At 53.5% G+C, this 25204-nt stretch overlaps 9 protein-coding genes across 9 annotated transcripts; 4 read left to right on the top strand and 5 right to left on the bottom strand.

Annotated features, from left to right (window-relative positions):
• Positions 1-1215: 1215 nt before the first annotated feature.
• On the bottom strand, positions 1216-4781 carry CLAFUR5_09229 (uncharacterized protein; the record flags this gene model as incomplete). The annotated part of the gene is made up of 4 exons (XM_047908377.1): positions 1216-1489; positions 1538-3724; positions 3774-3883; positions 3936-4781. The coding sequence occupies 4 exons, from the start codon at positions 4779-4781 to the stop codon at positions 1216-1218; spliced, it is 3417 nt and encodes a 1138-aa protein (XP_047765973.1).
• Positions 4782-12652: 7871 nt separating this feature from the next.
• Positions 12653-16354, bottom strand: CLAFUR5_09228 (DNA (cytosine-5)-methyltransferase 3; the record flags this gene model as incomplete). Its single annotated transcript, XM_047908376.1, has 1 exon — positions 12653-16354. One exon carries the CDS (start codon positions 16352-16354, stop codon positions 12653-12655), a length of 3702 nt encoding a protein of 1233 aa, XP_047765974.1.
• An 864-nt stretch (positions 16355-17218) lies between these two features.
• On the bottom strand, positions 17219-17491 carry CLAFUR5_20081 (uncharacterized protein; the record flags this gene model as incomplete). The annotated part of the gene is made up of 1 exon (XM_059462925.1): positions 17219-17491. The coding sequence occupies one exon, from the start codon at positions 17489-17491 to the stop codon at positions 17219-17221; it is 273 nt and encodes a 90-aa protein (XP_059319109.1).
• A 373-nt stretch (positions 17492-17864) lies between these two features.
• Positions 17865-18753, bottom strand: CLAFUR5_09227 (uncharacterized protein; the record flags this gene model as incomplete). Its single annotated transcript, XM_047908375.1, has 2 exons — positions 17865-18133; positions 18186-18753. The coding sequence occupies 2 exons, from the start codon at positions 18751-18753 to the stop codon at positions 17865-17867; spliced, it is 837 nt and encodes a 278-aa protein (XP_047766459.1).
• Positions 18754-20207: 1454 nt separating this feature from the next.
• CLAFUR5_09226 (uncharacterized protein) lies at positions 20208-20646 on the top strand (the record flags this gene model as incomplete). Its single annotated transcript, XM_047908374.1, has 3 exons — positions 20208-20288; positions 20339-20431; positions 20488-20646. The coding sequence occupies 3 exons, from the start codon at positions 20208-20210 to the stop codon at positions 20644-20646; spliced, it is 333 nt and encodes a 110-aa protein (XP_047766460.1).
• Positions 20647-21063: 417 nt separating this feature from the next.
• On the top strand, positions 21064-21765 carry CLAFUR5_09225 (uncharacterized protein; the record flags this gene model as incomplete). The annotated part of the gene is made up of 2 exons (XM_047908373.1): positions 21064-21244; positions 21299-21765. 2 exons carry the CDS (start codon positions 21064-21066, stop codon positions 21763-21765), a joined length of 648 nt encoding a protein of 215 aa, XP_047766457.1.
• Positions 21766-21953: 188 nt separating this feature from the next.
• Positions 21954-22786, top strand: CLAFUR5_09224 (uncharacterized protein; the record flags this gene model as incomplete). The annotated part of the gene is made up of 4 exons (XM_047908372.1): positions 21954-22048; positions 22097-22256; positions 22327-22488; positions 22538-22786. The coding sequence occupies 4 exons, from the start codon at positions 21954-21956 to the stop codon at positions 22784-22786; spliced, it is 666 nt and encodes a 221-aa protein (XP_047766458.1).
• A 197-nt stretch (positions 22787-22983) lies between these two features.
• On the top strand, positions 22984-23875 carry CLAFUR5_09223 (uncharacterized protein; the record flags this gene model as incomplete). The annotated part of the gene is made up of 4 exons (XM_047908371.1): positions 22984-23222; positions 23274-23406; positions 23454-23660; positions 23717-23875. The coding sequence occupies 4 exons, from the start codon at positions 22984-22986 to the stop codon at positions 23873-23875; spliced, it is 738 nt and encodes a 245-aa protein (XP_047766468.1).
• A 220-nt stretch (positions 23876-24095) lies between these two features.
• On the bottom strand, positions 24096-24845 carry CLAFUR5_09222 (uncharacterized protein; the record flags this gene model as incomplete). The annotated part of the gene is made up of 1 exon (XM_047908370.1): positions 24096-24845. The coding sequence occupies one exon, from the start codon at positions 24843-24845 to the stop codon at positions 24096-24098; it is 750 nt and encodes a 249-aa protein (XP_047766471.1).
• Positions 24846-25204: the final 359 nt, after the last annotated feature.

Here is a 25204-nt window from a genome sequence, read left to right as displayed (position 1 = left end):
TACACGTTGCTGCCCAACTCCAATCCCCTTTCGAACCACCACCTCATCTTCACAAAGTCCAACAAGGTGACGCCTCCCTAACTCCTCACAAACAAGCCGCGAATCCAATCGCACGATCGCAACGCGCTCCCACTTGAGATGATCGCTGAAAGAGGCATTGCAGTCGTCAGCCGTGCACCCCCACGCCATCATTGCAGCCCAACTCGCCACAAGCGGGACGCCCCTTTCGTATCATTCGAGCATTCCAACCACACTAACGACTCCCAGACCTAAAAGCTTTTGCTTCTTTCGGTCAATGCCTTTTCACTGGTTGTTCTCCTCGACATCGTGCCGTGCCGGTTACATTAGCCTAGTTGCTCGGTTCTACCAATGTGGTGGAAAACAAGGGACTGACGACGTTGGACTGCCGCAAGTTGCTGCGGCAAGAACCTAACTTTGACTACATCAGCCACCAGCCTCGACACGCTAGGGGATATGAGCCGCGAGCTATGACCCGTAAGCTCGCAATATACTCCGAAGGTCAGAGCAGTCGAGATCTGTAGATCGATATCACAAGTGTACGAGATGCTTGACGAGGTCTTGTAGGATTACTGAGCTACTACGTTGATGTCCTTGTAGGCTATTTGCGATGCCGCGGGTGCAGGTGGCCTGCTCGATACTATACAGAGATCGTGGGAGTATATGGCCGTCTTCATCATGATCTCGCAATGTTTCACACCCCCTTCCGCCAGATCGTAGTAGCTCCAAAGTATAACACCAGATATCGCCCAGAAAATGGCCGATGATGGCCGTGGTATAGTGCGCGAAATATGCTTTACACACAAAGAAGCGTTGCACGCTTTGCCTCCCATAGATGCCGAAGTTCCATCTGGGATGGATGATGTACAAAAGCTGCCGATGTCGACGCCGTGATGCTCATGCTAACGCTGTGAAAACAAAGTGCCTCGCTCTGGTTAGAATAGTCGGATAATAATGTGACCTGTGTTCTCAATTGACTTGCAGCAGTGATGTAGCACATGTGCCATCCACTGCATGCGATGATGCCTCGCGTCGAGATGATGGTCCATGTCGCACCTCTCGGAGGCGAGTGATCTCGAGATGGCACACTGCGAGTCGTAACGGCGGAAAAGATGTGTCAGGCTTCCAGGGCCGTACAACGATAGAAGCCTGCAGTTGGTATGCAAACGAGTGTCATGCGCATGAGCATGGATCGGTTCAGGTGCCTGTACCGAACGAAGCTGTGGCACTCATTGCCTCGACCCCTTCATTCTTGTAGACATGGGGCTCTTCGCTAGCGGTGGGAAACAGTATCTTGTTGAACTTCTCCAATATCCCACAATCTGCTGCCGAAGTGGGGGAGATGGGCGCGAGCCGTCGCAGGAAGGTGATTGTGCGCTGCATGAGCTGCTGGAACCGCTCTTGTGGAACCCATGTACCTAGCAAGGGGCTTTCATATGCTGCTGAGAGCACCAACATGTTGCCGAATTGCCTGCTTCAAGTCAGTATTTCCTTCACCGGTCGGAGCTTTGGAACTTACGCGTGAGCGGTGCCGTGAATGTTAGTCACAACGAGCCGACCATCCACACCGTCAAATGCCACGGTACTTTGCATCGCAGCATGAATGCAGCGTTTCGCTGCCGTCCAGACTTGCTCGTCTCCAAGCTTTTGTATAGCTTTGAAGAGGTGAATTTCGGCTTTGTCTCGTGGGTTTCCGTGACCATCGCGTGCAGCCTTTTCCACCGGCGTACCATCTCGAACGAGTGCCATGATGTGGAGAGCATAGTCCAGGAAGGGACGATTAATGATGTACCTTGCACCCCAATACTTTGCACGCAGACGTGCCGCCAGGATGTCAGACGGAGGAGCATCAGAGTCGTCCCATTGAAGCTTGTCTGGAAGACCATCCCGCCATTTACTGAGAAGACTCTCGTGCTCCTGTAGCATGGTCTGTACTGCAGAAATCGGCATCCCAAGGCATCCTGGTCCATACATCTCCTGATGAACTTGGTTCAGCTTTCGCCGCAAGAAAAGTTGTGAAGTGTAGAACAAGAGTATGGTGTCGTAATCCTCAGGCTTCGCGTCCGTGTCGAGTCCGCTGTATGAGTCGTCGACCTCATCGACCTTATGCGGCATAAGAAGCAGGTTCTCGATAGTCTGTATGTTACTTGATGGCAATCTCAATTCAGCGAGGATGTCACTCTCCAATTGCAGGCAGGACCAGGAAGCTAGCACGATCAAGCTCTGTCGAGTGTCCTTGATCTTGTTCTGTGCCCGCTCATGCTGGCGTCGTACGTCACCATAAGCCTCCCAGTAATTGTCGTTGTACAGCTTGTACCGATCGAGTAAGATCATGATGGCACGACCTGCCATGGAGAACCAGCTCATACTTTCCTTCACGCGAGCCAGTTGACCCTTGTACAGTCCAGCGAGCAAGAACATCTGCGCATGTACAAGGTCATTGCCGTCACCCTGGTCGCCGAGGATCTCCGCAGCTTTAGCATAGTACGCAACGCCTGGTATCACGTCTAAATTGCGTGGTCCAGCCGGGGCCATTGGCGATCCTTCAACAGAAGATCGTCGACTTCTGGAGTCGTTAAGTCGCAAATTCGCTTCGGATGGGGGCGTAGGCTGAGTCGTTGGTGTCGACTTTGGTGACATCGGCGAAGGCTTAATATTAGCAGAAATCGGAGAACTTGCTGCAAAGCCACGCATGCCGGAGATCTGATGCGAGACGACCGTGTTGGCTTGCAACTTGCTGTCAGGCACGATCGATGGCAAAGGATCGCGCCATTCGCAAATCTTACCAAGCGCAAGAACAAGGTAGATGATCGCGTTCCCAGGCGATCGTTCTGTCTGCTCTCTGCGCATGTCGTGATCAGAACCGGTGCCTGGATTGGCGGTCGACCCATTCGAACGCTGTCTTTTCATCGGTCTGTGGTCAGAGTCATGCTGCATACCCACGGCAAAGGTAGCACGTGGTCGGCCGGTACTGTAACGTTTGATGAAGACGTCGAACATTCTCCGCAGTCTCCTTTTGTCCAGGAATGGATGCATGATGTGAAGGCTTTTCATATAGCTGTCGTAGAGCCTGTTGACCACGTTCGCGTCGAGGTCGATTTCACCATTGGGCTTCAAACCACCAGCACCATACGGATCTGATCTTCGAACGTCGCTGCCCGGTGTCGATGGAAACCCAGATCCCCATAGACCCTCAGCGTGCGGTGTAGGAGCGTTAGCACCTTCGCCACTGTCCTCACTTCTCGCAGGACTGGCTGGGCCACCCGGCTGGGTGCCATCATTTTCATCGATGCCTTCGCCCCGCGTCCACAGGCGCAAGACCCCTCTGTCTTCGGCTTCCATGACATATCCATCGTTATGCTCAACATGAGCCGCTGCCAAGAGCGGACGAACGCTTGGCCACAGCAGTAGCAACTTATGCGGTGCAGTCCTGTGATCGTCCAATTCTGGCTTGCGTTTGACTGGAAGTGGCTCGTCCTGCACTCGACCTTCGTCGATTCCTGCACCCGCCACGGTATGACTATCGCGTAGAGTGTGACTATCGCGTTGAGTGTGATTATCGCGTTGAGTGTGGCCATCGCGTTGTGCGTTCTGCTCAACGTGGCGTAACCGCACCTCGAAACTGTCGATTTTGTTCGTCAGTTCCTGCAGTCCAGCAGAGTGAGCTTCCATGTAGCTGAGCAGCTTCTCCATGTTCTTATCAGTCCTGCACTTTGGTTAGCGGATGCTCACAACCAAAGATCACATTAGCATACTTCGCAGGAGGGGTGTCACGATATTGACAGGAAAGATTGTTCTCTTTGCAGAACGAACATGGCGAGCCTTCGTCGCACTTTTGCTTGCGCTGTCTGCATTGTTCGCATGCCTGAAACCGATTAGCGAAGCTTACCACAAACTTGGGAGGATGCCAAACAAACCTGAGTAGCCCGCATCTGCTTCCGTTTCTGTCCATACATGGTGCTGACAGGACCAGAGTTGTATTGAGCGTACCCCATAGGCTGCTGGTTGGGCGGCGGTGGACCGTAAGCCTGGTAGTGGTTGTCCATCATGGGCGTCATCTGCTGCTGGGGATGCGACTCGGGGTGGTGCTGTGGACCTGGTGGCGGTAGGCCATGCGGTAGGTGGCCGTTCGTGGGCGGATACCCATGATGACCATGCTCCATATGGTGAGGTGGTTGTCCAGGCGGCTGCTGTGCGCCGTCCTGTGCTTGACTGGGAGGAAACGAGCCCGGCCCAGGGCCTGCCGGTGTTGCGGGCGAGCGCTGGTGCCCAGAGTCGTGCGAGTATGATCTGTTCACCGGCGCCGGAGTGGCATGGCCGGAGCGGTTGTGGTTGTAGGGATGATAATGTTCTGGTGGGGCGCCGTCACGCGGATCGTGCTGTGGCGGCGCTGAGGGCTGTCGGAAGGAGGGCAGCGTGGGCTGGTCTGTAGACGAGGCGGAGGTCGGTTGCTGCGCGTAGGCGGCCTGTATCGGTGGCAGCCGCTCTGGCGCAGGCGGTCCTGGCTGGTATGGCGCAGGATGGTGCTGCTGCTGTTGATGTGGAGGGCCTTGAGCTTGAGTGTGTGGCGGCGGCGGACCGCTATGGTGCTGAGGATGGTAGGAGGGCGGTGGGGGAGGAGGAGGCTGCGGCGCGTAGTGGTGGTTCGCGGGTTGGTGCTGCTGCTGCTGCTGGCGTGGATCGTGGTGTGGTGGAGGAGGAGGGGGTGGTGGTGGTGGTGCTTGGGGAGGATGGCCTTGGTAGGGCGGTCTCCTGGAGTCCATAACGCAAGGACAGCAGAGCCATGCGGTCAAGGCTGAGCTACGTCTCGGCCAACTGTGTGCTCGTTCGGAACACGGGGATCTTGGAGCAGAGCTTGCCCTCGTCCGGTCAGCCAGCAATGACGAGCCGGCACTGCAATCCAATCTGAGGCGAGCGGGCGTGCGCAGGCTCAGGCTCAGGCTCAGGCTCAGGCTCTGGTCAGGTAAGGCAAGGCAAGGCAAGGCCTTGGTCAGGAATAGGCGCGAGATCAGGCGCAGCGCTCGAGTCTCGTCGGCCGGAAGTGAGCAGGCACGTCGGATCAGGCTTAAGCAGGTGTCGGCCAGCAGGCTTAGGCTGGGAACGGCAGACTCTGTTCGAGTGTCGCGGTGCAGGTGGCCACTGCTCGACGAGTCTAAGCTGGGTTCAGGTCGCAGCGACGTGGACGGATAAGCAGGCACACGCAGGGCAGCGCAGCGCAGACGACAGCGCGCAACGGTGCACGCCTGCAAGGGTGTGTGGTGCGGTGTGTGGTGCGGTCGGTACACCACCCAACGGTCGTCGTCGTTTCCGGAGCGCACGTCTAGCTGATAGAACTAGGAAGGCACGCTGGCTCCGCGACGCTACCGTGGCTACGTGCAGACAGCCAGACACTGAGTTTGAGCGGATGAGTCCAGCGAACACAAACTGCGAGTCCAACCAGCTGGTCGCTGGAACAAGACGAAACCTTATTTGCGCCCTCACCTCACGACTGGCCAGGAAGAGTGCTCGGATGTCGACGCCGCCAGGCACGCGAGACTAGCAGCGACGTGAGGCAAAGCCAGATGAGCTTCGTGGGGGGGGGGGGGCAGCAGCAGAGCCAGGCCGGGTGCCAGGAGCCGTGTGGTTTGCGCGAGGCAAGATACCGCGGTCAGTAGTCAGTAGTCAGTAGTCAGTAGTCAGTAGTCAGTAGTCAGTCAGGTGGTGTGCGGTGCGGTGCGGTGCTGTGGCCCTGTACCGCAATAGCCGACGGTGGTCGAGTATCAGCGCAGTGCAGTGCAGTGTGGCGGGCAGCAGGACAGCCAGCAAGCAGTGCGCAATGTCACGCAGTAGCACGATTCGCGGAGCCTCCTGCGCCGCTATGCAATGCAAACGCAGATTTCAAACGCACACACAGCGCAGCAACGCGAAGCGCGGGCGATACAGCTCCCTGCGGCCAGCCGGCAGTGTGGTAGCCACTACCTAGGGCCTGGTGGACGTAGCAGGGATCAGCAGCAATGTGATGGGCTGCTGCCGTACTGCGAGATCTGATAAACGGGAGCACTGCTGGGCAGTCATCGACAAACACCCGCCACTATCGTCCTGCTTCTCCATCGTCCACCGCCTTCTGAAGAGGCGACTCACCGCATCCTCACCGTCTTCTCCTTCTTCGATATTGGCGCTGCAGTGCTCGGGATGTGGAATGTCGTCGTTGCTCCGCTCCACCGGAACCTTAACGTCCATGATTGAGCTGGCTGACTTGACGATGCCCCGCCACTTGCGAAGCAGCTTGAATCAAGCAACTTCGATTATAGCGCAACAGTACAAGACCCGTCACCCCTGATTCACCAGAATCTGTGTGGGTTGTTGCATCTTGCAGTGTCGAGTTTGGCAGGTCCTGTCATCTACTCCAGAAACACGATATCTTGTGTGACCAAGACAATGTCGGCCCGTAACGGACTCGAGATCGGGAACTGTTAACGCTTGCGCAGGGAAATGGTGCACTATCTACAGCATACCGCTTGGCTATCACGCGTCATACGGACCAAAGCGCCCACCTCCACCAAAAAACAACACCACATCTTCAATCGTGTTTTCTTTATCCAATATCAGGCCCATTGCAACCAGCAAATATATATACGTATCTGGATACATCACTGAATAAATTGTCGTGCTTGGATTGGCTATATGTGGTGTTGTTGTCGCATGCTACCGTCGCAAACTTTTCACCTGTTTCTTGGATTGGAGAAGCTACTGCAAGATGACCAAACACCTTTCAACACCTCAAAAGAATCAGATAGTAGGAGCCTATCACTACTGCAGACTTAAGGGCATCAAGTGCTCGCAAAGAGACCTTGTTAAGACCTTCAAACCGCTCTTCGCACCCACAAGGCATCAGGTGCGCAATGCTCTGGACACTGCAGGCTCAAGACAGCCATATCACCCGAGAGATTGGAGAATATCATATTCAGCAGGGGTCAGAAGAACGCAGTAGATACACATTGTGACTATAGACGCAGCAGAACGAAGAACAAGGTGGTGTGGATGTGAATAGAGAGATAGAACAACACCTTCAGAGAAATGAACATAATCCCACCAGTTGTTTTGGGCGGTTTGGTCAGTGTGGAGCGTGGCTATCTGCACCGTGACTACATGCCACAAGCTTCGCCGCACCCCAGCAATCGCCGCACCCCAGTGACTTTTTATCATCAACACCACCAATATTGCTCATATCAACATTGATTCTTTTCCCAATGTGTTCGCAGCTATCTGTTTCCATTTTCTGCATACTCATATCGCGTAAAAACACGTTGTGTTGCCGAGAGGTTGGTGTTGACGCTTCGGCATGGGATTTTGGTGAGAGCCCCACCAAAGCTTCATGCGCCCGTGTCGAGATTCACGCGTTTCTTGCTTTCTCACCACCTCACCACATACAACAACACACCATGGAGCCCACTATAGTGCCCACAGGCTCTCAAATTCTGTATTCGCGATGCTATTCTGAGCAATTTGAGCTACATATCGTGTATTTTGAGCGTGTGTGGCAATTGATACAAGCCAGCAACACCATGTGTCGGAACGCGAGAGTCCGAGCTGGGGTGCGGCGATTGTTGGGGTGCGGCGAAGCTTGTGGCTGACTACATTTGCACCCCAAGTTCCGACATCGATCTTTCGAGTTGAATCCACCGATTGTGCAGGGATGTGCGTGGCAAGAGCTTGCATGTAATTGTCTCTCTCGACGACAAATCTTGCTCACAGTCTCACCTCATGGCTCCAGATCAATGCGATTGCGCTTCTCGCAAACTATGACCACATGGTCCGCGTCTGCGCGCAAGCTGGACCGCGATTCCTTGTGTTCGCGGCTCAAGTGTCATCTCGTTCGCGGCACCGCAACAGCTCAGGACGAGACTCGCAAAGTGAGGCAAGATGTGGCTTGCAGGAGTGGGATAATAATGCGGAGGGCAGAGGATCGTCGCCTTCGTCAGCGCCAACATTGAAGTGTTCCAGATTGCCCTCTTCCTTCGCCCTGAGCAATTGATCGTCGCACATAGCGCCTGCTTCGCGCGTAACTGTTCCGACAGCCGTCATGGCGCTTCCTGAAAATGCAACATACAGGCATGTCAACCATCCAGAGCGACTCTTTGGTGGTACATTACAGAAAGTCTCCATGCGCCCCTGACGGCACGCCTCACAATGGAGACCGCCACATCTGCGTCGTCCGAATGGCAGAATGCGGCTCTGAGCCCACGTGTCGTGTCGTTCATATCGCCTATGCAGGAGGCGCGACACGATAGAGAACGACCAAAATGTCGGGAAACAACGCCCTTTCTGCCTGGCTTTGCCTTCAACAAGGAAAGAGCCACGTCTTGATGTACCTACGGTATTTGACTGCAGCCGTAGTTATTCCCAGGTCAGGTCATGCGATTATCAGCTGCTTAGCAAGTCTACACCGCATAAGTCACGACAGTCGGCCCCACTACAAAAGACGATGGGCCATAGCGGATTCATCTTATGACCAGCCTGGCCCAGTGTGGTCCAGGACAATTATGGTTTTTCTCTGGATCACGGAGTACAACACTAAGTCACGTCACCCACAACCTGGACTTCGACCGCGGCCAGACTGCGCGTGATACGAAGCAATCAAAGTTGACTTGCTGGCAGCCTGCTTGACCGCCTTCCGACCGTCGACCTCGTGAGGCTCGTGTAGCACGACGTCTTGATTCCTGGTTATCTGCATCGACTGCTTGCTCCCTTCTGGACAATGATTGCAGCTACCACCTAGCACACTCACGAGAATATTCTCATTTGCTAATCTGACGGACAGTCAATAATATTCGCCGCTACCTGCTGGGCGGCCAATATTATCGACGACGTAGACTCGTCGATGTCGCTTCTAAGGTTGTTCACTTGTTGTCTTGCTGCCCAACCCATTCCCCCATTCCCGTAGCTTCGGCCCGGCAAAGCAGAGATCTGCTCGGCACCAGTTGGTTTTCGTGTTCGATGCTGATGAGGTGTCCCTCGAGCGACGAGATGAGCAGGAGTAGCACTTTGCCAACGAAGGTGTTCTGCTGACTGCATGTCAAACTGGTGGTAGCTGCGCCTCGCCCATAACATGAGGCGAGGTCATTGCTAGCACGCCTAGCAAAGGTCTGTCAATCTAATATGCATCCCAAAGGCGAACCTTCAATCGCGGGGCGGATCACCACCACCACGTGGGAAGGCGCCATCAACGACCCGGCCGAGACAGCCAGATGAAATTCGTTGCTGCTGCAGCAAGCGCGCGGTGCCGTCAGAAACGGCGCCAGTATAGCACGGTACCTACTAAATGGCAGTCCGGCCTCATCGTCAGTGAAGGAACGACGTTGCTATAGACAAGCTCTCGGCACAAGGAAGGGTAGCTATCGGCGCCGCGCTCTACTTCGCATGTCGACAAGACGCCGACGGGAGTACAAAGTCGAAGCATAGCCGTTGCACTCACCGACATAACCTGGACCCTGTTTGCCCTGCTCTTGGACCTGGAGGCAAAAAAGTGGCGTCGCTCGACAGGGCCCCTATGAACACAAAGCTCACGGACGAACCGAATCTAGCAACCCGCTTGAAACCACATGATCGTAACTTCATGCGGAACATGTTACAGGCGAGTCAGGGCCACGCAGCAATGTCTTTCAGGAAGATGCTGGTGGAGTGCCTGACATTCATCAGCCCTATGCAGCCGCCCAATTTGCGGTCAGCAAGACTTGGTCCTTGATCATGCTAATAACGCCCTCATGAGCACCGTCTGACCCTTTCAATAGCATGGATGCCTCAACAAGCCGAGTCATCAAAGACCGTGTGACCACAGTTGAGTAAGGGAAAGCAAGATAAGCGCCAGGAGCCGCCGCACGACACGATGCCGTTCAGCGTACGGACGAGCACTCCGCAGTGAGATGGTGCCATCCTGCACATATAGGCACCGCTGTCTCACTCTTCCGAGATGGTTACGGTTGGACATGTTCCATCATGGTTGATACCAATCGGGAAATCATCACCCTTCCATTCACGCGTGTACGGCCGCCCATGCAATCCGTTCACGCATGGATCATGGTGCTGACTGGCATGGCTGGTTGTATCTTCGAAAGTTCGCTGTACGTCATGAGACACCTTCCAAGATGACATGCGGAACCGCTTGACAGCCTGTCCTCGGCACAATATGTTGGCATATCCTTGCCAATAAATCTATGGGACAGCCATGACTTCGTACGCTCGCACCTTCCTCTTTATTACGATTGACTTTGAGAGTCGTTCGGGCACAGCGATGGTGCCTGGTCAGGTCGGACGTGTTCTCAATAACATTTCGGCATGCCGAGACGTTCGCCGATAAGGTACGCATGCTTGTGCCGACTTCTTAGCACCGCCCGGCACCTTCAGCAGAACCATGTTCAGCGGAGTAAATCTTTCGTCATGTCGGCTACATGCTTTCAATCGTCTTCACGTTCGCAGCGCTTGAGCTCTTCGCACCAGCAGACAATGTAAAGCTCGCGAAGTGATGCTCATGTCCATCCCTCTGATGCCCAACCATCGAAGATGAAGACAAGCTTGAAGGTTCATCAGCGAGCTGCGCGGCAAAGTCATGCACCTCGCAACTCTAATCACCACAGCCATGGACACGAAGGTTACCGCTCCAGCAGCTGACTTCACAACACACGCCTGCAGCTCTCGTTGTGCTTGTGCAGTTTTGTGCAGGCAGAGTACCAATCAAGAAATTGGTGTGCTGTCAGCATTCTGCTTATTGTGTACGAGAGGCAGGGCTCTTCTGCGAGACCAGTGTCAGAGATCAAAACTTGGCTGACGCCGACTTGAAATCAGCAGTGCAGAGCGACTACTACAACGCACTGTACTGTAGATACACGAGACGAGGCCGATGAGGTCAAAGTGTGCCGCGGCATGACTTCCACACGCAACGGTCGTGAGAACAGCCGCGTGTCTTCGTACACCTCACCTCTTCGTTCAGTACGATTGAACGAGACGGCAAAAACGACGGTGCAGCTCATTGATCATCTATCCTGCATTCAGGCCCTCTGCAGTGTCCTAACACGAGGCAAATGTACTCCCACGGCTCCTTTCACACCGACTTCGAGGCCCAGATCCGCCGCTTGCCCCGGTATTGTCCGATTACAGTTCTGACCGACAATTACTTGCTCGCCTCATTGCTTTTGCACACCCGCGCGGCAGCTTTTGCTTCGTGGCAAATGCAGTTCTTGCGGCCTTTTCGTTGATACGCCTTTGCCAGAGGGCGTGCAGCATACCACATACAGGTCATCATCGCCACGTATGCGATTCGCCTTACGGCTTCGGCTCGAAGAGGCAAGTCTACTACCACATATGCACCTTGCCAACCTCCGTGCCTCGTGGTAACGCCACATACTTGTTGGAGGCAGCATGGTGGACATATCATTGGGTTCACACGACATCATAGATCGGAAGGACTCATGTCCATGTCGCCACCATCTACACAGTATCTACAGGGAAGAGAAGTGTACGGCAATGACCAATCATGTTGTGTCCCTACGAGAGGACAATTTTGACGAGCCGCAGCGCAGTACAAGCTGGTCAAGGCGAATGAGCTGTGCCGCGTACCTGACGATCTTTTGCTGACGGCACGATTGGGGGGGGGGGGCGACTTGAGGGCAGCTCACTGGGGTGTGGCGGAAAGGTGGCTCGAAGAGCATTCACTTCACATCATCAAGACCATGCGAGACACATGGCCGCATCATTGATCAATCAAGGAGATCAAGTGGTTGACAGGCATTTGTTGCCTTGTTAGAAGAACATGCGCCAAGGCAGACAGATGCTTTCAGAACTTTCCTGTCAGCTATGCAGTCAGCCTACACTGCAACATTGAATAACGACACAGCCTCAATCATTGCGGCACGGCGCCAACAGAACTGCTGCATTGATGACAATGATCCGGTCTGTACCAATACATGGGGCATCATATTCATATTTGATAAACCTCTGTGCCCCCATGTGCCGCTTGCAGGTCCTTGTCCAGTCCTCACTAATGACACCTAGACATTCGCTTTCGTCGTCTACCTGAACCACGCGTTCGCTGATTCACTGTACGAATAAATCTACTCATCAAGAGCGCAAGCCCAATTCTTCTGCGACGTTCGCCAACAGTGACATGAATCAATGCTTCCGGTATGCAAAACACGCACCGATGCAGACATCAACGTCACACCATAACGTGCCTGTATCAACTTGAGCTTATGATAGCATTATCGTCGACTACGTTGTAACCATACCAGGCTTTCCTCAATGGTGATCATCAATGCTGAAGTTTTCCGATGTGTTCCATGTATTGTTTTAGCACGCTACCTTAACCCTAAGATGACCAGCGCCAATAGCGGAAGCACCGACTGTGGAAGCTCGTCGAGTATCATTCGAGTGTGGTGTGTAGCCAAACGACTCCAGTGCAGTCTAGTCGGTGGTCGACATTCACTACAGCAAGGAGAATACTGTCAGAAGGCATTTAGAACGGGGTCGGAGGCACTGGTCTAAGTCCATTATGAGAGCCATGTGATGCATACAGCGAGTCCAAAGGAACCTATTCTAGCTATTCTTGGTGCTCTGTCCAAGTGTGCCAGTGCACTGTACATCACGCGGAGCAGTTACCTGCCTACTGTGCTCTCGCATCTAAGATGCGGCCAATGGCTCTGAAATGGTCCCGTTTGACCTCCTCGATCTCCTCGGCGCTCAATTGGAGTGCGATCTTTGCGCTTCGATTATCGATGTTCATGTCTTCCACGTCGGTTGCGCGAGATACCTCCTGGTGGTTGCCGCTTGATCCAGCGGCTGGTGACTGCGACTCTCCCATCTCCTCCTCTGCGTTGAAGCCAGCATAGTCTTGCTCCTCATCTTGACCAGAGTCCTCGTCCTCGAGATCAGCAAAGTCAGCACGATCATCCAACGCATCATGTCCAGCAGCAGCAGCCGTATCAACTCCCATCCACGACTCTCGCAGCAGCAGACCAAGCATAAGGGCGACTTTGCGATCAACACTGTTGCCCACAATTGACAGCTGCTGCACTGCAGTGCCAATCAAGACCTCGTGATCTAGGTAGCCCTGCGCTCTCCTTGCCTCCATAACCGTTAACGCGCGAGGTTGTTCCCAATGTAAACACCTGCCGTTGATGCCATCCCCAACTGTCAACCGAGTGACAATGGTCGGAAAGAGATACTTTGGGTACACTCTGGCATACATTGTCGATGTGGGCAGGCTGCGGACACGGCCGACTTGGTCGCAATGCTCGGAGGGCTCGCCGCGCAAGAGGCCCTTCAATTTGGCCTGCATCAGACCCATGCCATGCGGTCTTGTCGGAACCACTGCCATGCGCGTACGATTGGCTGCTGGTTCATTGATGGCTGTGCGATGGTCCGGGAATGTCAGGCATAGCTGTACCTGAGCATCGTCGATATTTGGCAGGTCAGAACAAGCCTGCTTTGGGGTGATGTGCTCAAATGGGGCGAAGCAGTTCTTTCTGATCCCAAAAGAAAGACCGTTGCTCGACTTTCCCAATGCACGTCCTTGGAAGGCATTTGGCGGGTGCCCATGGCTATGTTGTGGCTGGTTGAGCGGCGGCAGTCCCGGTGCTGAGGCCACAATGAAGACTCGTGATCGTTGTTGGGAGCTCCCGTAGGACCAGGCATCCATCAAAAACTGCTGAACCTGATACCCGAGACCGACCAGCGCCGCGATGATCTGAGAGAAGACGTTTTCGGTCTTGTCTCTCCCCATACCCGATGTCATAGAGACAACGTTCTCAAGCACGAAGTACTCAGGAACGTAGAAGTCAACATAGGCAACCACAGAAGCAACCATAGAAGCATTTCGTCTTGATTTATCGCTCAACTGGTCCATCTGTAGTCGGGAGAAGCCAGGGCACGGACTGCCCGCCGAGATCAGTTCGACCTGACCAGGCCCAGCGACATTCTTATTGCCTTTCATGGCGTTTGCGAGGCAGTCGTCGACAGAGCCAAGGAAGTACTTCACTGTCTCTGGCTTCAGGACGTTCGCACGATGACTGTGCAACGCATGTTCAGCCCAGTCGACAGCGTAATGAAAATCAACACTGCCGCCCTCCTCCAGACCTCTGTCGAAAGTTCCACCACCACAGAAGATGCCCATGCCCTTGAGTTTCCCTTTTCGTGGCTGTGTCTTGGGATGCCACCCTTGGTTAATCCGCGGGAGCAAAGAGTCGTGGGCATCATAAACAAGCTCTCCGCTCTCGTCTGGCAACGGCAGTGTATTGGAAATAGTAGTTTCGGGCTCATCGAATCCAATGTAGTAGAAATCACCAAGTCCGCCACGGTCGTAAGGAGCAACAACGTCTCGCTCGTCGCCGAAGAAGCGCACATGGCACTTTCGAATGATCTTGTCGCAGGACTTGTCGTAGAGCTCTGGAGATAGCACGAGCTCATTGGGCGGGGCGTTTGATTCTGGCTCGATCTCACTCCTTCTGTCCAGCCGCCGAAGCTGAATGCGTCGCTTTGCGGTATCGAAATGTACGATTTGCGCTGGCTGGAGCCTGTCTTCTCCTCGATCACTAGACCACTCTCGGACAAGGACCGTGTCGCCAATCGCGTACTTGCTCCTGCATTCCTCGAATATTGGCACGCGATCTTCGCACTTGCAGACAAAGTCATCGTTATGCAGTGCAACAAAGTCATACGTATCCTCTTGATGGATAGTGCGGAACTTCTGCCGCACGAAGAGTCCTTTCTCTGCGTATGGGTCTTGAGGAAACCAGGACACATCGAGCTTTTCGATAGCACATTCGAGATCCAGAGCTTCGCGCCCGCAAGAACAGTTGTCGGACATGAAGAGCTCGTTCTTGAAAGGATAGTATGCCTTACCCATCGTGGTGTCCTTGGGTTCGTAGAGCCACAATACATCTAGCAAGGTGCGGTCGCCATGCGCACGCACTTGCTGAACATATACGAACCAAGGACTGCCATCGGCACCCCATTTGGTGCTAAGATCCGGATGCACACACACCACGTCGCCAGCGGATACGTCAAGAGGCGGCTCAGGAGAGTCGCGCGCCATACTCGCCGGTGTCAACAACGAGCAAATTGCGTTTGACTCGTGTTGTGCTATGTGTCTCGGGGTCAATCGCAGTCTCTGTTTGCGCTTGATAACCCTTCTCAGTACCGCAGTGGAGACTTCGCGTTTCGCCAGCTGGTCACCGAAGTACATCGCACTAAAGCACTCGTAGGCGTAGGGCGTTACGACAGTCTTGGGCTCAAGATTCGGCTGCTCCGGTATAGCTGCCAATCGGTGTGGATTGACCTCGCCCCAGAGGGGGTGGCGCAGAAGCTTACCTGGATCGACGCCATAGCACTCTTTCCTCAGATAGCCGACATTTGCAGCTACGAGTCCGCGAAAGTCTTCAAGGCCCGCGATTGCAAGCCACTCACGGAAGGTCGTCTCCTCATCGTACTGGTCTCTGAGCCACTCCAGGAATAAGCCGTGGAAATGCATCAGGGACACTTTTTCATGCTCGAGAAGATAGTCGACAAAGTGTTTGGTGAAACGTGCTAACCACAAGAATGGCTGGTAGAATCTCTTGTACTCCTGCGCAGGTCGGCCGAGCTGATACCAGATGTCTTGCTGTCCCTTCCCACCAATGCGTGACTGAATGCACAGCTGGCTTCCGAGATCTGTACTCTCTACCTCGCCATAGCCATCGACTGACAGTATGCGGAAAGGGACACCTTGCACATAGAACTTCTCGTCGCCCACGGACAGCGTGCCATCGAACAGGAACTCTCCATAGAAATCTCGGCTCAACAAGTGTAACGAGACCAGCTCTCCGTCATGGTTATTTGATTTGTCCCCGCGGTATATGCTGAAATCATCCAGGCGGAAGAATGTGTAGTCCGGCTTCTCGTCTTCTTGCACTTCCGCGTATTTGCTGGCGAAAGCGGTCCTGAGCTTCGTGATAGCGAGCGCTTCCAACATGGGCTCTGACGGTGTTTGCCAGCCATGGTACGCGGATCTTGGGTATGCTGGCCCAGAGAGGGCAACACCAGCAAACTCACGGCGAATGACTTTCGCGGGCTCGACGTCGCGCTCAGGTACCTCGCTCTCGCTGAGAAAGTCAACGTCTTGCAATGCAGAGCTTGGGCTGGTCGTGGATTGTCTCTGCCGGCCGGGTCTTGTCGACTGCGGTGTGCTTGGCGTCAGCAGTTCTCTGGCAGACGTCGCCTCATCAAGCGTGCGACGTGGTCTCTTCAGGCTGAGCTCTGGCTGAGAGACCGCTAGCTCGTCCTCGCTGTCCTCGATTGTGATCGCCTCACTTCTTCTCTTGCCGGTCATCTTGGTGGTAGGCCCACATTGGCCAAAGGAAGTCTTTCGCGGGTCCCAGTTGTATGTGGTATGTATGCCGTGTGGTAGTGTGTCGAACGCCACAGTGGAGAGGATCAAGTTTGTCGAAGATTGTGCAGCTGTGCGATGCCGATGCCAATGCCAATTGAGCGTGCGCGGATGTCTATAGTGGGTAAGTCGTGAGACATGCGCAGCTGGCGGTCTGCGAGTCAATAGTGACGTGAGTAGCCATTATGTGTGCCAATGAGACAATAAGTGAGAAACGCGCAATACAATCGCAGCAGCGACGCGTGAGGTCGCGGTGGTGAAGTGCGGAGTTCTCTAAGGTTAATGGTCGCTACCAGCCACTCGAATAATGGCGGCTGCCATTCACTCGACTTACGCTCCTCTCGTGATAGAGCCATCATTGCCGTCAGCCGTGGACTGACACACGAAAAGAGAGTGAATAGCGCCAGGATGTCGATGAAGAAGAGGAAGCAAGAGATGGAACAAGGACGGTTCATGACTTCACATGATCCGGTCACACGCGTCATGTTCGCGTCAAGCGAGCCGAACGCCGATACATGAAAAGAACACATCGAGATCGAAGTGAAGCTGCATGTGACATTGCACATCGAGGGTGAGGGCAACATGTTTGGCAACTACCAGATAGCGCTGGTACGGCCGAGAGGCTACAGTACTCATCCTGACCTCCACTTTTCCACCCCTACACAGCTCACAGGCCGGCGAGCGCCACGAGCCGAGACTGGACGACTTGACCTACTGCAGGCTTGTGGCTTCGTGAAGCCTTCATCGCGGAGCTGCTCACTTTCCATAGAAGACGTGATTCTCGTCTCCATAGAGGTGAACGCTTGCCTAGTATCCGTACTTCGTCGAACATCCCGTCATCGTCACCGTGACCTGCGTCGCCGTGGTTTCTTTGGTCGTCGTAACAGTTACATCCTTGCAACTTTGCTGGCTGACAGTCGTCGTAGAACCTCCATACATGTACGCTCCACTGGTACTAGTCGTAATTACGGTAGTGTCTGTGCTAAGTGTCTGCGGGTGAGTGTTTGGCGACCCAGGAGCCAGGACTGTTGCGCATTCTCCCCAAAGGAAATATACTGCGGCCATTGCTGCTATGTGCATGCAGTGTTATCGCCTGAACTGTGCTGTAAACCATATCTTGCGGTCTTGTGACCGCGATATAGGCTTTGCGGTTCAATGCGCTACCCTCTGCTCGTACATCCCGTTGTGTCGTTGTGGAAGTGTCTACGGAATGGCACGATGGTGCCTCCATATGCATACCCATTGCAGCGTCCAACAATGGAACTGTTGATGCACTGTTGTATCTTGGCATGGTGCAATTGTACTTAAATCGCATGCGACCACGCCGTAGTCCTACAGCTGCAGTGCGTCGTGGCAGCATCGTCCCTCCCCGAAACGACGCCGTAGTTCGGTGACTACAGTTCTGCACTTGAACTCTTCACGTGATAGGTATAAACATCATTGCTCGACTTTCCTATGATGGCGCGGTTTGTGGACGAGAGTCAGGGGATGTCAAGCCGTTACCAGTATCACGAGCGAAAGCTTCCGCAATGACCTGCTCTGACGTGACCAAGGAGTCCTCAATATCAGCCAATCCCCGAAGATCGTTCTCGCGAGCAGAGATGGGATGCTTCTCAGCAAGGATGCTCTCCACGAGTCCCTTCTTCAAAGGCTCGCCGAATGGGAGGCAAGAGTCGAAATCTACAAGGACTGCATGACCTTTGGCATCCACGCAGATGTTGTCTGGAAACGAATTAGTCAGAGAATTGACGGCTATAGATGAACTTTGACTGACCGGGTCCAATGTCGTTGTGGGCCAGGCCAAGCGAATGCAAGTGCTCGATGCCATCTCGGATTTCCGCCAGGAGCCGACCTCGCTCTGCCTTCGAAAGTCCGATCTGATTGTACTCCGAGAGGTTACAGTAGCACCTCTTGAGACAGAGATGAGTGATGCGATCGCCCTTCGTGACGGCGCCATAGTATATCACAATGCTCGGGTGAGGATGCTGCTTCAGCTGCTCCAGTATTCTGGCTTCGCTCAATAGACAGTCGGCCACGAAGGTTCTGCCTGGTTTGCTGTCCTCATACGTGAACTGTGGCGCCTTCAGATAATGGTTCGCGATATCGAAGGGAGGTGCCACCGTGAGCCCTTCCGGCAGGAGTGGGTGCACATTCTCCGACGGGACTGGCTCGAGGTACTGGATCACGTCGACTTCGTCCATGTCTTCCATACGCTGTGGAGACGTTCCAGCGTACGCATTGCCGTCCACAAATGCAGTGATGACTGTGCTTTGGAAGACATTGTCCTCCGATAGCACCTCGCGCAGCGAGAACTGTGCGCCGTCTGTGGTTTCGTAGTCCATATCGATGTAGTTGTTGGTGTCCTGGTCAAGAAGTATCGAGAGATCACGACCAGCAGGAACGTAAACACGGCTCGATCGAGGCAATGGACGTGCGCTTCTGTCTTACTCTGCCGTCTCACTTCGTGGCCTGGGCAATTCTTCTTGTCAACCGGACTTTGACCGCCGGACAGTATGAATGATCTTTCGTATATCGAGTCTCTGGGTGGAGGACTTCATTTGTACTGCTCGTGATGTGCGACAGCGTCATTGACGATCAGGAGGCGAAAGTTTGAAGGCCAATGAATGCCCGACAGTGAACGATGGAGTGTAGATTTAGAATACACCGGTCCATGATATACGCACAGCAGGGTTGTTCTCAGCACATGTCGGCTAAACTCCCGCTTCCTTTAGCCGTGACATGTCGCGCGACGCGATTTGGTCCAAGACGTCCTTCAACAACCACCAAAGCAAGATCGCACCCAGTGTCTTGCATGGTCGTTGGCCCTATTGGCTGTCAACCCCGAGTTATCATCCAAGTCCGGCATCCTGTCTAGGCAAAGGCAATCATTTGTACACGGCGTTGGAGTCAGACCACAGATGACGGGTCTGCTGCCAATCCACGAGCTACGAACGCACGCCCTGGAACGGCTATGCTGCCATGGTTCGAGGAGGTTCGCGCAATGCGATTCCTAGCACAGTCTATTTGGCCAAGTCAAGGCTGCCACGCGACATGCAGCGAGCAAGACAGTGCTGTGCTAGAGGCAGTTCTGAAGACGACAAAGCAAACGCTTTGTGATCGAGCTCTCCACGCAGTGTTCTCGTAGGTCCCAGATATGGTAGCAAATATGTCTCTCTCATTACTCACAGCCAATTGGACAAATTCGACTACATAAGACGCAACCCCTGGAGCTCTTGCATGACTTTCCGAGCACTGACCTAGACACTCACACATGTTGACACCTAAGAAAGGGAAAGCGAAACCCTTCGCGAGCGCAGAAGCGCTACCGACCAAAAGGATCTCGACGATATGGACCTCAGACGGCATCAATGTAGGCCAGGGCAGGGCTCCCAACAATACCCAAACCACCCCAGAATGGGTCTTTGACGAGGATAACTTCAAGCAGAGAATCGGCAATACCATGTCGGAGGGCGGTTCATCCTCACGTCCGGGCTACGTCTACATCGCTGACTATGTCCCGACTGGCTACTCTGCATGGTGATCCTCTCGTGCGGATGGCCATTCAAGCAAAGAGTACCGCATCTCTGGACATCCAAGTGGAAAATTTTACACTTCATGGTCCAGTTTCTTCGTGCACTTCAAACATCTTCAGAAACACGAAGAGTGGGAGCCGTGTTGTTGTGTGCACTGCAAATATGCCGACACCAAGACTGATGCTACTGTCTCAAATTCGGACAGTCGAGTGCACCGGATTCTCGACGCCTTACTGCAGCTTTACTGGAAACAGCTAGTGGCGATGCCGCACAGGGCAATGGACGAGCAGCGAAGGGCTCTCGCCGAGGAAGGTCTGAAGTATTCTGCTGTGGCCCCTTTGGTGGTAGGTGCTTTAGGCGTTCGTGATGAGCGCGGTAGCTGACTGGCACGCAGGAAGCCATTTGGTCGAAGTACGGCTACGGCACGAAAGGCTGGGATCCCGATGGTTGTGTGAAGCATTTCAAGACCGTTCTTGAGTTGATGCAGGTGCGTGATGAACGATTCTAACAAAGATGCATCGATGGCACACTGACAGTTTTCAGAAGAACTCGATCTTTGCCACTGTCGTAGCAAGTGGTGATCATGTTGCAGAAATCGTGAAGAACCCAGAAGACTACTCGCAAGCACTGATAGATTTGGCCAAGGAATTGAGTGACCCAGACATGGGGCAGGATGACGCGAAGGATGTGGAAGACGACTGAGGGCGCACCGGAGGATTGAGTTGAGGAAACCCTATGTCCGTAGCAGTAGAAAGATGTTGTACAGAGCCGGAGTCGACAGTGTGCATCTTGATTCTCCAAGGTGCCGATGCTGCCAACATGTGTGAGCACGGGGCAAGCGTTCTGCAGCGGCCATCTCCGCTTTCTTCAACTTCACCTTCAATGCACTCGCGTTAGTCCTGCATGGCAGCCATACCGAATCCTCTTACACCAAAAGCACTAATGCAGGCACAACTTCTCCTCATTCCAACCTGATGGAGGAGTGAGAGAAACCTCTCGTGTATGCATCCATATGGCTCCCTGTCGTCGCTGGTGGGTCTAGGTTGATATCATCCTGTGGGCGAAGGGAAACTCCTGTTCGGTCGTACTTTATTCTACCTCTACTGTGCATGATTCAGGATGCCTACCACTGAAATAGCAGGTTTCTCTCTAGTGCGAGACGTCGACATCGATGATCCGGATACAGACGCGGCCGCGAGGATTCAGGAATGGAGTGAATCGATAGTGCAGCAGGAGGGACATCAAGAGTCGTGGTATGGCATAGTTGCAGAGAAGAAGGATGAGTTGGTTGCTGTTATAAGTACGACATCATACTGCAGGGTGTGAAGCAGCACGACTGACACGCAACGATCAGCATGGGACAACATAGAAGCCCATATCGCAACTCTCAGACGACCCGACTATAAAGCTGTAGCCGAACGCATCAGCACAATCTTCTCCGGCCCCGGCTACATGCACCACATCGACTTCGAGCCCTACGAACAACTCGCGAAAGCCATGACAGCTTCCATGACAGAAATCGCAACCTTCTACTTTGACGATGAGCCGCCTGACGGCTATCTCGATCGCTTCCATCAGTTCTGTGAGGCGGCCGCGAAAGAGGACGGAGCAAGACCTTTGGCGGCTGCAGCGGGCATCACACACGAAGAGGTGGAGTACGAGGATATTAAGGGAAATGCAGCAGTGTTTGTGGCAGGATGGGAATCGATAGAGGCGCATATGGCCTTTCAAGGTGGCAAGGTATTTAAAGAGCATATGCCAGGCCTGATGGATGGGGTGGAGAAGGTGCAGATGCATCACGTATCGTTTCGGAAAGTGTAGGAGCTTGGGAAGGAAACGAGGCCACAGCATGATGTTGCACTCAGCGAAGACTGCTGTCGTTTGCAGACTCGTCGCAAATTCTCTCTCTAGAGTATTCCAGCTATTCTGCGCCCACAGAAAAACGCCGTGGGCCTTGAAAGGATGTCGTTTGCTGTAGCTGACATATTTCATGTGCAGCTTCCGCAAGTATGGCTGCACAGATCAACACCGCCATGTCCACCACAGCAGTTGAAGGCGTCGCGAAAGATTGGAGCCACAACCTCCCTCCAAACCTCGCCAAGGAGTAAGTTTGCCCTCTCCCACATGAAACCACTCTCTGACCATCTCACAGTCTCTGGGAAAGTGGGAATTATTCAGACCTCCTGATCAATACCCCGACCCACACATTCAAGGTACAGCAAGTGTTCGTCTGCTCACGGGCGGGCACCTGGACTCAGGGCCTTCGTTCAAGCGATGACCGATTCAGCCGTGGGTATCTTACTCATCCTATTGTCCGCCTGATACTGATGTCCATAGCAGGGCGACAGGGGTATTCCCCTGGTCTCTCCAGGAGGGTAGCAGCTTACCAACAAGTACATGCGACTAGAAGACAATCTCCGCGTCGTGCTGCGGTGGACGGATGGTCTACCAAGCCCACAGATGCGCCTCAATGAGAGGCCAACGGAAGCGGAAGCGTTAGAGAACTTCATGTGTATACTGCCAGTGCGACATGCGTCTTTCATGGTAAGTTTGATGATCGCGTTTTGACAAACACTCTGACTGATTGGCTCAGTGGGCCATGCAGGATCTGATCGGACATACTTCTGAGATCATCGCTGAACGTTTTGACGATTGTCGCTCGATTTGCCGTTTTGCACAGATGTGTGTTCTGCTTTTCAGGCAGATCCTAGGCCAGGATGAGGCAGTCGCAAGGCTGGTAGCAAGGTTTGACGAGGCGGTTAAGGACAGTGAGTCCTGGAAGATCTTGAAGGAGAAGGCATTGTTGAAGGAGGTTGATAAGGTGCGCAAGGCAGAGAACTGAAATTCTCGGTGGCCGTCGAGCGACATGTCTACGTGATCCTCCATCTTGTCTGGCCAGATGCGGCCCTCTCTCACTCAATGCGTCGATCATGTGTGTCTCCTGGGAGCATATTGTCGATATCCTCGACATGAAGCGGCCAACTGCCCATCATCCCGGAGGAATGCTACGATCATGCTCCTACCACCAGAAGTACGCGAATGATACCAAAGGTACCATGGCTGCGAGTAATGGTCTCGTGTTGGTATATTGAATGCTCCAGTCGGTTCGACCTCTTTGAGGGATATGGTAAGGATTTGGCAGCACACACCATGGTTTGCTCTGCTCCTGTTTATCTTGAACACAATCCTGCCCAAGCTAATTCTTACACAACGTTGACCAGCATGGCACTCACCAATAATGAATGGACCGTCGGCCTACCTGCCGACTTCGCCAAGAAGTAAGAGCAGACAGAACCAATCTTCGAACCCAGATTCTCACTACTTCCTAGCTTGTTCGAAAGTGGAGAACATGCAGACATGGTCATCAAAACTCCCACTCACGACTTCAAAGTCCACCAAGCCTGCGTCAGCGCCAGATCGCCTGAGCTCGCACGGCGCGTGGCAAGCGCACCAATCCAAGCTGTAGGTACATACAGGCCAGCTTAATCACAATCACTGATGTCCAATAGATCGGCGATCTCCGAGGGCCACTTCTATTCATTGAGGATCCTGAACTCACTAACAGTCACATGAGCTGCGAAGACACGATTCAAGTCGTGCTACGATGGAGCTATGGCCTGTCGAATCCTTCGCTGCAGCTCCCACATGGTCATACTGCTGATGATATCGTGGAGAATTTTATGAGGATACTGCCCGTCAGAAACGCAGCAGCCATGGTGAGTATAAAGTCCTGTTGACGACAAAAACAATTATAAGTCTGATCTTTGCACAGTACGGCATAGACGATTTCTTGCACTATGCTTCTAGCATCATCAAAAAGAGGCTTGAAAGCTGTCAGTCAATTGCGCATTTGGTGAAAAACGTGTGTGGCACTGTGGAGACAACTTTCTGGAGTCGAAGAAGCAGAGGAGATGTTGGAAGCAAGATTTGACGAGATCGTGAGGGATCCTAAGGGATGGCCGTCTCTAAGGGAAGAGAATGACTTGCTTAGGCAGGTTTACGGGAGGCGTGAAGCCAAGAGGAACAGAACTTGGAATTGGGAAAGAAAAGTATGAGGTGCAGTATGTGTTGTATCACCGTGGCCTACTCTGGTGTTACAGGCATCCTATTCAAACGGGCCCCTGCAGCAGCTGGAGCATCTCGATCGGCACTCATGACACCGCCTCCTCTTCTTCATCATCCCCCTGGTTCTCCTCGCGCCCCAGAATTGCCGCGATCGTTCCCTCCTCACTATCAGGCCATCCATCGTGTCCCTCCATCTCATCCCAAAGCTGCCAAGCCCTCACCTCAACTTCAAACATATCGATGTTCATGTCTTCCCTGCGCACCTTCTTGATCCATGGCGCACGACGCACATGTCGCACAGCCTTATCGAAGATCCGACCAAGCGGCCATCTCCTGCTATCCCTAATCCGCATGATATCGTTGTGTTCCATCATCGAAGACGTCTCGGAGCGGAAGAGCAGGTGGCATTTGAAGGCGCGATCTGAGAGGAGCATTCGACGCCAGGATGCTTCCGGTCGACGCCAGGCAGGTGTGGGGGTGGAGCTGTCAGACTCTGGGAGGCACTGGAAGTGCGTGTCAAAGAGTTCATGGAAGATTTCCCAGAGCGGGTGTATCGTAACAGGGACCGGCTGGCGTGGAGCTGGGGAGGAAATTGTCCACATGTACTCCCAGTCTTCGGCTGCCTTGGGATCTGCGGGCGGGAGATGGTAGACTTCTCCCCTGAAATGCTGTAGGAGAAGGTGTTGTGGCGTGAAATAAGTCGAAGGATCGATATGTTGGCGCTTGTGTGAGAACTTGAGTGGATCTCCTGGCGCCGATTCAAAGTAGAGAGCTCTTTGAAGCTTGTGTGATGCCTGGATGTTGCTCTGCCAGGTCTTGCAGACTCGAGTCGCCATGAGTAGTTGGCGGAAAGGTTATTGCCAGAAGATGATCTTCAGCAATTCTGGTAGGTAGAGGACTTGATTTGTAGCAGACATTGTTTGTGGGAATTGGGCTGGTGGAGTGTTACGGTGGTTTATTGTGCGAGACGAGATCTTAGCGGTGTGATAGTGACAGTGAGGTGGGAATAGCTATGCACTTGCGGCTTGCAGATCTTAAGTGGAGTGGCTGTTGGCGATGAGATGCACGCGTGGGCAGCTTTGTGAATGAAAGCATGTGACGGTCTTGGTCTTGGTCTCCACTTTTTCCAGGCAGAAATGGTCGCACTCGAAACATGTTTCTTCACATCTTTCCGTTTCAAAACCCACTAACTTCC

The sequence above is a fragment of the Fulvia fulva genome, chromosome 9, assembly GCF_020509005.1.
Source record: "Fulvia fulva chromosome 9, complete sequence".
Classification (NCBI taxonomy): Eukaryota; Fungi; Ascomycota; class Dothideomycetes; order Mycosphaerellales; family Mycosphaerellaceae; genus Fulvia; species Fulvia fulva.
This window is presented reverse-complemented; position numbering and strand designations above follow the sequence as displayed.